This window comes from Brachypodium distachyon, chromosome 3 (assembly GCF_000005505.3).
Source record: "Brachypodium distachyon strain Bd21 chromosome 3, Brachypodium_distachyon_v3.0, whole genome shotgun sequence".
Classification (NCBI taxonomy): domain Eukaryota; kingdom Viridiplantae; phylum Streptophyta; class Magnoliopsida; order Poales; family Poaceae; genus Brachypodium; species Brachypodium distachyon.
In genome coordinates this window covers 57,184,409-57,195,701 of record NC_016133.3, presented here as the reverse complement: position 1 = coordinate 57,195,701, position 11,293 = coordinate 57,184,409, and the positions used below count along the sequence as shown (strand labels likewise).

The window sequence follows — 11,293 nt, the reverse complement described above, 5'->3', positions numbered from 1 at the left end:
TTGATATTGATATTGAGGTGTATATATGATGATAACCTCATTTAGCCAACCAACTTTTGTTTATTTGATCGTCTGGCTAATGATGGATTATAAAATAACTAAGTTCACATTGTATCTCAAGTAAGTTTGGCAACCATAAATCGAGCCTTCAAATCTTTAATATTGTTTGACATGCAAGAACTTTTTTATTTATGTTGACATGCAAGTTGGTTCTATACAGTATTTACACAATTGCAAGTACTTTAGTACGTGCATGATATGCTGATATGGACATGTGAGAATAATCAATAGCTTCCGTTAAATCGGTAGCCTTACGAAGTAACTAGGAGCCGGTTTATCCAGCTAATGGCTATACGCAGCACGCAATTGCCGATCGAATTCCCCGTCTCAACAAGTCACCGTATATAACTATTCCTTATAAGCGACCGTCGACGGTCGCATAATCGTCCACTGGTACAAAAAGCCGTACCACGCTAGCTGCCCCCACCCAGCTGCAGCTTGCAGGACATTCCAGTACGGCTTCCATTTGATTTGCGTACGAACGTAAGTGAGCACTTGAGCTGCTTTACGGAGTAAACAATGGTCGGACCAGCTTCCAGTGCTAGTACAAAAATTCACCACTCGTCTGGCGGTCTCAAATATTTTTGTAACCCCGGTTGCTTGCCGGTTGGTCCTTTCGGGGTCGCTTTTGTCTCTTTTGTGCTTTATAATTCGAGTATTTATCCCCTTTGACGACCAAGAGGGGCCACTGATCTGTTCCAACCCAGGACAATGGAGTAGTTATGAAAAAAAAATCTTCTAAAATATGACAATGTCATCTTCCAGACACATAATTTTATAGAGAGTTATCTTTTTTTTTTCAGGATTATTGAGAGTTACCTATGACAGTGTTTACTCCGGTTAAAATTTTACACTCCGCACTACGGAGTACATTTTATCATTCATTCGTTATATTATATTAAGATTTATCCTACGTTTTATTTCCTACGATCCATAAAAAATGTAGCCTAGAACAAAATGGACGATATTTTTGAAACGGAGTGAGCAGTAAGCAACGGCGATCGACGACAGAGGTGACCGGCCGGCCGCACGAACGCACGTACGGGCTGCTTCTATGTTTGTCTAATCGGCCCGAGTGGAGAGATCGGAATTTTTGGAAGCCCCGCCGGCGCGTAACGAGTTGTCATTGGACGGCTCGTCGCGATCTCAGCCGTGCAGGCGCACTTGCTACTCAGCACTTAGCGTGTATTTTACTGAAGAATATTCAGGACTCCTAGCTAGTAGCTTGTGAAAAGAAACTTGACTGAATTAGGCCATCTAGCTTGTCACTGGAGGTTCCTAAAGGAGGGCTACCTACACGTCCGATGGGGACGTTCGTACTTACAAACAGGAACTTCTAGTGCTGCTATACGCTATAGCTCTCTCACGATACTAGCAAGAGGTGCCAAAACAAAACGAAGTCCAGTATGTTATGTAGTATCTACCTCTTACACCGTCGGGTCTGTCAAGATGGTAGGCTGACGAGGGACGCAATTGAACAGTGATCGCTTTTGAAATTGTAGACCACGTGAACAAGTTCTCTGCTGCTTTTGTATGGCCAAAGATTTGACGGGAAACTACAGGACGCTGGGAGCTGACGGTACGTGCGATCTGTCTGTCAATCAATCGACGATGGAGCACGCACGGTGGCACTACTGTAGCTGTAGGAAACTACAGCACGAGTCCGGTCCCAAAAGGCACGTACGGAGGAGTCCTCTAGCTTAGTCAGGTCAAGGCAAGGCCAAGTGCGCCATCGAGTTGGGCAACAGGCAATCGACTAACAAGACAGGAGCCGGAACAGTACGTGATCACTTGAAATCCGAATAAAAATAAATCAAATTCCTAGTGACAAGCATCATCAATCCATACGTATTGCAGGACGCTAGCATAGCGTTGTAGGGTGTATTGATTTAGTCATCTCAATTATATATCGAGGGATTGCAATCGTTGCCAGATTTGGATAACGACCACGTGCGGTGCGGCGGCATCTTAAGGCGATAAGCCAGAAACACTCTCCAAAGTATGCTTATCACCCTTTACACGGATCGGCTAATTGGTGGCGACACATGCATCTCGCAACAGTAGTAGGAGTAGCATTATTCCTCGCGTGTCCCCAATTTTTATTCCGGCTTCGCAGCACCGATCGATCGTGTTGTTCGGAGCATTTTTTTTTTCGCAAAGGATTTGGAGTCAACAGCCACTTGTTGCATCCTGGCGGCGCCTGCGATGCTCGTGAAATGCGAAGTGTTTGGAGGAGAAGAGGACATCGGAGGAAAGAGCAATGGCATTTCACTTCTCCCAGCAGATTACGGTGATGCGGTGGTCCTACGTACGGTCCTATTAAGAGTAGGAGAAATAATTCATGTCATGCCAGCTGATTTTTTGAAACCAGTAACCACACGAAGACATATTTAGCAGGAAATAAGCAACAAACAGTAGCAGAAGTTGTGGTTACTTGACGTGATTAGCGGCAAGTGTGGTTTCTTGTTACGGATGCCAAAAAAAACTGTGGTTCTTTGATTTTTCTTTTTCAGCCGTTACGCGAGAAACCGGGAGCAATGGATTTCGAGAGAGCACGGAAGCAGTGGCATTTCACTTGTCCCACCAGATACGGCTGCGCGTGGCCCTATTCTCGACCCTATTCCTGTGGATTTGGTTGGTTGGAGTGTGAGATGTATGCTGCATTTCCGGCCGGCTAAACTTGGCCACGCAAATACGCAGAGATCACAATGTGACACACCGCCCACCAGTCCATTTGGCATGCTCGCATGATGAAAATGTGCTCAGCTGAAAGCTCCATGTAGTTAATAAAGCGTGAGGAGCTGGACATGCAGGGGGGAGGAGAATTTGATCCGAAAGGTGAAGTCAAACCGTCAAAGAGAAGGACAATGAAGAGATCAGCATGCAAGAAAGCAGATAACACATGCCTCAGAATTGCTTTGTAGTGGCGCAATCAGTACATACACACTGGGGGATTTCTTTTCTGAACCCGGCGAAAGTGGCCTCGTGAAAAGCAGCTTGTACTACATGCATGGCTGCTCTAGAAGGAAATGTGATCTTGAATTCTTGATGGAGGGACAATTTCACCGTTTTACGTGCTGCAAAGGCTGCAGACTAGGACAGCTTTGGAGATTCTGCTTGTGTACAGCAGATCAGCAGCCGGGAGATCCCATGAAACAAAGTCACAAGTGATGATGCCCCAAGAATTAGAAAGAACAAGGAGCTGCAAAAACATGGCTACTGTCCACTTGCCTGCCCAAATGAGGCTACTGGCAGTTTACAGTTACTGCACAATACAACTAAGAAAACTCTTGACATGGCGTGATTCACATGTGGAAGTGGAGGAGTAGACAAAAAATGAAGCTGGATAGGATCTGCTGCGGCTTGCTCAAGAGAGGCGGTGCCTCCGAGACGCTTCCAGGTGGGCCATGCCCATGCGTCGGAGGAACTCTGGGGAATTTGAAGGACCCTCCTTGCACCGACGAGCTTGGTGCTCCTTTGCCCGATGAGCTTGGCCCAGGAAAGACACCACCGGCTTCTGCGGGTCCTGGTGCGGACAATGGAGGAAGAAACGCCGAATCATGGTTCACCGTCCTAGGTGGGTCTGTGAGCACAGGGAATTGATGGGGCCCTGCGTGGAAGGAACTGTTAGAAACAAGAGATATATCAAAGTAAACCTTGCTATGCTGGTCAAATGAGCTGAAGGAGAGACATCAGATGCAATCATAAACAAAAAAAGAGTACTATTACCAGTGTTTCAATTTAAAGACCTTGCCGGGCTTAGTGTTGAGTAATCTGAAGTTTTTCAGAGTTAAAGCTTAGCTGTATTCATTCAGGAAGTATGATGTTGGTTGTGTGAACCATGCATTTGCGTGTAATGCGCGTTGCAACACTTGCTTCTCTGTATGTACAGATAAATTCTGGTGATACAGTTCCAACATTGAAGTGTATGCTTTAAAAGGGAAGTGGCAGATTCATGGAGTGTTCAGATTGAAAACGAAAATGCATGCCTTTGCCTACTCGAAAATCTTTCATACTAGTAATAGTTTTGAAGAGTCTAAAAGGAAGGAACGTAATGCTTTCACAGCCTTGGAAGCAATTATGCAGACAAAGCATTACAGCAACAACAGTTACCTGGGCATTTGGGTTGAAGACCAGTGTTTAGCCTGCAAAAGAAAAGCAAATTTTAACAGTCTTCATCGCAGAAAGTTGTGATAAACTTAACCAATTATGCAACATCTTGCTTACAAAGTGGTAATAGTTCCATTGATAAAACCTCCATAGCCGCAAGAAGAAACGTTGCAGCCTGCACTTGTTGCGTGGGTGCTCACATTACCAAGCAACACATTGCTATTACTACATTGCGTGCTTGGGCATGATCCAGATAATGAAGCTGGCGTGCAATATAAACTGGTAGATGACAGAAGACATGAATTATGATACTTAAAATATTTCAGCAGTAATACTGCTTTATGAACAGAAGAGGTACAAGGTGAAATTTACTCTAGGTTTCCTGGCCCACAGCTACACTGAACGCAATTGCCAGCAGTAAGTGCATATGTTCCATTTGCCACAAGCAATCCATGGTCGGAAGCAGACTTTGGGAAAGTAGATGCACATGCTGGACATAAAGATGAATTAACAAAAATCATCATTACAAAAAAACATATTAGGCAAATGCTGATGTTTACAGAAGAGCGAAATATTTCTGTTCAGCTGTGGAGTCGCAGAATTAGCAATACCAAAGATAGAGCGTAGAGAAACAGAGATCCACCATAAATAATTGAATACTTTGGACACATAATTTTTAAACTCGGATACTTGATAAAAATGAATAACCCGACAGTTCAACATGCTGAACAATGTGATAGTGTTATGGTAGCTTACTAATTAACTAAAACTTAATTTCAAATGAAAACGCTAAGCTGCTTGATTTTAAAACAAGAAGACATGTACCAAATCCTACAAATCAAAAAAATAATAAGTAAATCAACAAAACAGCCATCTTCGAGTAACAAGCTACTAGCCTACAACTACTTTCCTTGTCAAGTAGTTTCTCATAACAAAACACGTTGGCAAAATTCAAGTGACAGATGAACGACAGAAAAACAGCTGGAATTCTGTTAACTCCATTCGCAATGTACAGCTCAAAGCCATTTGATTCAGTAGACCACAAATATCATGTATCAAACAGAAATGCATGCCTTCCCCCAAACAGTGATAAGGAATTAAGAACCTGGAAGTACCAAACAGGAACTCTCACATCGTACTTGTTTGAACTTTGAAGGCACGCAGAAAAGTGAGCTTGTTTCATTCGGCATTCCTTTTTAAAACAAAGTACAAACATTGACGTTTACGACACCGGCCTAGATCATGTCAAAGTATCAAACCCAATGTAGCATGACGAATGACGATCTAGTAACCGAGATCACCTAATGAACAATCTCACAGGATCATCCAAACCATCCTTAGAAATGTACTACTCCGTAGTAGAAAATGGCAATGTCATTAATGAACCATACCTGGCAATGGGATGGCGAGGATGTCGCCGGGCGCGGCAACGGGGCCGCCCATGGCGTTGACGTTCATGATATCCGTGACGGTGGTCTCGTAGCTCGCGGCCACAGCGGGCACGGTGTCCCCGACCTGGACGACGTAGGAGAGGTAAACGGCCGGGAGATTACTGTCAGAGTTGTTGAAGCAGACGCACGGCAGCGGGACAACAAGCTTCTGCCCCGCATCAAGCGGCGCGTCGTTGGGGTCGGCGTCGCCGGAGGCGCCGAGGCCATTGGCGTCCCGGATCTGGTCGGCGGACGCGAGCCCGGCGAAGACGACGTCCGCGACCGCGGCCAGCGTGTCCCCCGGGCGCGCGGCGTAGCGGGTGGACACGGACTTCCGGACGCCGTCGGAGCAGGCGCAGCGGGCCGGGACGCGGAGGAAGAGGCCCATGGGCAGGATCCGGTGGGCCGCGCCGGGGGCCCCGAAGTCGAGCGCGTTGGCGGCCAGGAGCGCCGCCGGGTCGACGCCGCCGAAGAGCGCGGCCACCTCGGAGACCTTCATGTCGGCGTAGAGCGTGTAGCCCAGCAAGGCCTGGCACGCGTCCGACCCCGAGCACGGCTCGATCGTCGTCTTCGCCTCCGCCACTGTCGCGACCGCGATCGCGACGAGCAACGCTGCCGCGAAGCCGCCGGACAACGAGTCCTCCATTCCCGAGAGAGACGGAGGTGCCACGGGCCGTGCTCCGTGCAGTGGGAGACTGAAGAACTGATCGCTGATTTCACTGTTCGGCGCGTGACTCTGAAGGGGAAGATGCTCCAAATAGAGAAGCGTGCTATGGAAGCTTGCGGCCCGTGGCGTGTGGCCCGGCTCGTCAGTGGGTGGTTTGGGGCGGCTGCTGCTGCGTGCGTCGGTGCTCTCGGGTGAGTAATGGCGGGAGGAGAGAGGAGTCCAGTTTGTTTGCTTTTGGCAGCGTTGGGAATCTGTGCCAAAACCAGGGGAAGAGGGAAAGGCGAGCAGAGAATGCACCAGTCCAGGGCTTTCCCGTTGCGACCCGGCCGCTTTGAGGTTTGGCTGCATGGCCGGTGGGGCCGGGCGTTCTCTTGGTCCCATGAGTCGGTGGCGGAAGATGGTGAAATTAAAGTAGCGGGATGGCGTTTCTTTTGAAAAGAGGACGAATCGGAACCACGTAACGGGCGGGGACGGGAGTGAGGTGCTGGACCCACTTGCCGGTGGAACAAAGGGACGGCGGCCTTGACTGCCGTGCTGACGATGATGGACTTCACGGTCTCGTGACCCCTGGCTGGGCTGTAGCATTTTTTTCTTTCTAGAATGGCTGGGCTGTAGAAGCTCTGTAGCCAAAAGTGAGAGGAAATCAGAGCGCGAGTATGGGCTGGTAGCAAGAAAGTATGGGCTGGCAGCAAGAAAGTATGGGCCGGCGTATCACGGTCAGGAAAGCCTGGGGAGCTCGGCCTGGTGAATGATAACAATTGGCCCGTCTAGTCTGAAGGAGAGGCTTCTCTAAGCCCAAGTAAATTGACGGACCTCTTCTGTAGGTTACTCCGTCGTATCAAGGTACAAAAATGGTCGATTCTTACCGCGCACAGTCCCAAACATTTTATTTTCACGAGATCGCCCATTGCCTACTCCAAATTGTTTCCAGATTGGACAAATTCCCATTTTTGAGCCGCTTATTTAGCAAGACATTTTTGTAAGTACATTAGTCTTAACTCACAACGTGACGGGCTCTGGCTCGGTAGAAATGAAGAGGATACGAGAGAGAGATTAGTCAAGATCTTCTGTAAGTAAAAAAATAAATCGACTGGCCTAGTGGTGCTATTTTCGTTTTCAACGGCATGTGTAGTCCGTTTTGTTTGCTAAGGCGATGACGTAAAATGAAAAAGTGTGGTACTAGTACATTTTACTGTCACGGGCAGGGGGGTCGCAGCTCCTGACCCGAAGACCAGCACCTGGGGTGCGTGATCCTACAGCCACACCAGGCCCCGCCAGAGAGGCGCGGCGCGTGCCAGAGCCCGGCCAGACGTGGTAATCCCAGATGCCACGACACCCTCTGCCCTCTGGGCCTGTGTCCCTGTGGCGCGCGACAAGACCGGACGTGATATACGAGACCCTCTATATACTGTGTTTGTTTTCCTCCGTATTCAGATCACGTACTGTCGCAGCTAGCTGCCGTGTGGATGCATGCCAGGGTGGGTGCTGGGTACGTAGTTGACCTTGGGTCAATTCCGCGGCAGGCCGTACGATCTGAGGAGATGCTCTACGGGATGTATTTGGGTCCACGATGCGTGACACGGGCGTCAATGTCCAATCGCTTTGCATGCGTGTTGGATGATTGGTAACTTGTAATATTACCCGAGCTAGCATGTGTGCATGTGTAAAAAAATCAGCCTCGATTTAGGACCCGGTCGATGAAAGGTTGGAGGGCGCTTTGTTGTGATCTTGATTGAAGGAAAAAAACGTACCTTGAGGCGAGTTGTCCGAACTCAGAATTCCCGCTCTTCGGTAATGGAAACACGGTGAGCCCCCGGTCGGGTAAGTGCCTTGATCATCGATCGGGTGCACGAAAGCAGTCATGGTTTGTTTCTGCTTCCGTGTGCAACGTGTCCGATTAACAAACAGCACGCTGTTACAGATTCTCTCCTTTTTCAAAACTTTCCAAGGCTACGCACTGTTTGCAGGCCAGCTTGGATCGATCGATCGACAGGCCGGACACGAGCGCGCGTCCCCTCGCAGCGGCAATGTCTCGCCCCGATCAAATCACGGCGCGACTCGACCAGTCTGCGTGCAATGCGCGGGGAGGCCTGGCCTGCGGGCCATGGCCACTGTACGTTCTTTGGATCCCTCTCTTGCTCTCGTGAGTACTCCCATCCATACATGTACAGCACCTATCCTATCGCCACTGTAGTGCGATGTACGGGTACAGGGAGTGGTAGCGTCGTTGTGCATGTGGTACTGCGAGTCTATGCGTACCGTACGTATTTGCTGGCTCCATGTATACTACGGTGTAGGAATACGTACTTCCTAGGTAGAGTTAGAGATACATAGAAAGTAGGTACGGGCGCTAGCTTGCTGATAAATGCATGTGAAGATCTATGGATCATCGGTCGGTCCACACATCCGAATTAGTGTTAACACGCAGATTTGATTTACGTCGCGCACAACTGTCTTCCGTACTCCTGCAACGAGGTGTGGTAAACAAGGAAATCCGTACGTTACACATGTACAAAAACTTGTACCACGAGGCGCCTAGATCACGGCAAGAAGGAAGCCTCGATCTACACTACCAGCTCCACTGGCCTTGAAATCGGTGGCACAAAACGAGGCAGGTCAACGGGTCGAGGCGTTGAATTAATACGTACACGCATGCACGTACGTACCGGACACTACTAGTAGCAGATCGTATTTTCTGGATCTAGTACGTACCGCACGTACGCACTGGCCGTTCTTTCAGCTGGTCAAGCAGCCAGCACGCCAAGGTAAAACGTACAAGCAACGTTGCTAGCTATAGCTTCCCCTTTTCTTGTGAGCTAACTCGATTCCCAGACACTGACTGAGGACACAACTGGCGCGAGATACAGTGGGTAATTGACTGCAGGAGCAGGACATGCTGCGTAAAGCCTGCGTACGTTGCGCATGTACGCGCCCGTACGTGCATAGGAAGCCGGAAAAAGATGAAGCAACAAAAGCTCACTTGATAAGAAGACCTCTCCTTGTTGATCTTTTTTAAGGTCTTGTTTATATTCAGGCGTGGACCGATCGCAGACGTCCTCGCTTGGATCAGAGAAAAATGTGTGAAATTTGTCTCATCTATATCTGCCCGCTAGCTTGTATATATCGATCGATTGAGACTGAAAAAATAAATTCTAAAGCACCGGATGAACGGGGTCAGTAAGTATTGGACGTGTTATTGTTCTTTTTGTTTCGAAAGGTAAAGTATGCGTTACAAATGGTAGCACTGCATCAGTGCATGCACACGGCGTCAGGCCCCCCCTATGATGTGCTCCATCACAGCCAGAGGCCCAGAGGTGGCCCACGTACCCTCGGTGTGCCATCAATGCTACGTGCTCAAGCTCAACAGGCCGCTATAGCTAGCCCACACAGAAGACAGACCACAATAGACACGTACAACACACGTACACTGTGGCCGGCATCTCCAGTACGTAAATGTTGTACCTCTCCGGTGCCGGTGCGACCGAGAAAATTAAAGTCGATCGAGGACGATGCACGGCTGGCTGCGGGTGTGCGTCCCGAATTCCCGGTGCACGTACGGAGGCGGAGGAGCGGGCGACACGGACGCGTGGATCCATGCACGTACACGTATGTGGTACTAGTACGTACGTTTGCACACGACCTGCACGTACACGTACAGCACATGTACAAAGGCTACCAGAGGCCCTGCTTCGAGTAGTTGAGCGCATTTAAGGAGGCCGGGTTTGGCCGGGGTCCAGCTCCTTATATTTTCTCTCCTGTCACACTCAAACGCAAAAACCTGTACGTGTCCCTGGACGGTGACCAGCTAGCGTAGCCAGGCATGGCACTGTTGTTGGAAAAGACACGGAGAAAACAGGTTCATTTGTCACCGCGTGCGTGATGAATTAAGCGCGCCGGCCGGTACGTGTACGCCATACGGGATTGCGGGGGCGACTCAAATATGCGGGCATCATTCCGGCCGCGCGCGCAGGCAAGAATGATTGCATAATCATGCGTAATGTAAAGTAAATAGGAACTGCTCCTTGACCTTAGCTTGCTTCTCCTCACTTGTTCGCCGGCCAAAGTCACGGAACCATGCATGCACGAAAAGAATGACCGATTAAATGAGTAGAAAGCTTAATCAATTAACGTGTCCTATGTTCGAATCAGACACACAAATGCCAACAACGTGCGTGCTGCATATGTGTTTCTGGAGTTGTCGAGAGAGAAGAAAAACATATGCCGGGTATGATATGTGTCTAGTTCCAGCCAAAACATTAGAGAAAGCGAGACTAGCTAGCAGTAACCGGGAAGAACGGAGAGGGAGCGGTGAAAGATCGTTGGCACTTGGCATGCATGCATCTCCTACTTAAACTAGGAGGCGCCCTACGACAGCGCCAGTGTGCATTGAAAGATTGAAAGCTAACAGTGTGTTTACTGCTAGCTTCGTAGTTAGCTCACCGTACCGAGTCTGTTAGCCCTACAGTCTGTTTACCGTCGCTGGCCATGCATCCGAAGAAGACGCTGCAAGGTCCGTCGACCGACTCGACTGAATGAGTCAAATGGAGGACAAATTAAACCAAATCAATGCCGCATGGTTAAAGGGATTGAAGCCTGGTCCGAGATCCCCGGTCAACGTACGCAACGCACGTCTCCCCGGTGAAGGGAGATGGAGTCGCGCATCGATCAAGACCGGGAGCCCCGAGCCAGACAACAAACCCCTTAACCTAATCCTGGCATGCCACGCGATTAACTAACAGGAAACCTACATCTATGTGTATGTAGACGCCATGGATGCATCGGTTTACAAGGAATGAAGCCTGGTCCGACGCCTCCAATCCAACTATACCAGCCGGCGAGGAGGCCTCGATCCAGCCAACAGTCCCCACAAACCACCATGGCAACGAGCAAGCTAGCTAACTAGTAGAAACTAAGGAATGGAGGAGGTAGAGATCGAGCACAAGAGCTATATAGATCGGTAGCAGCTAGCTGGGAGAGACATAATATACTGGAGCAGATGAAGAACATGAGGTGGATGCATGTGCGA

The 11,293-nt window shown here is 49.0% G+C and overlaps 1 protein-coding gene and 1 non-coding gene across 2 annotated transcripts; both read right to left on the bottom strand.

Moving 5' to 3' along the window:
• Positions 1-4,283: 4,283 nt before the first annotated feature.
• Positions 4,284-6,377, bottom strand: LOC100826670 (lysM domain-containing GPI-anchored protein LYP6). The gene is made up of 3 exons (XM_010237763.3): positions 5,562-6,377; positions 4,543-4,660; positions 4,284-4,449 (listed from the first exon to the last, which is right to left on the bottom strand). Exons 1-3 carry the CDS (start codon positions 6,244-6,246, stop codon positions 4,284-4,286), a joined length of 969 nt encoding a protein of 322 aa, XP_010236065.1. The 5' UTR covers positions 6,247-6,377.
• A 4,459-nt stretch (positions 6,378-10,836) lies between these two features.
• MIR166H (microRNA MIR166h) lies at positions 10,837-10,976 on the bottom strand. Its single transcript, NR_126965.1, has one exon. It is a non-coding gene; the product is annotated as a microRNA MIR166h (primary transcript).
• Between the last annotated feature and the right edge of the window lie 317 nt (positions 10,977-11,293).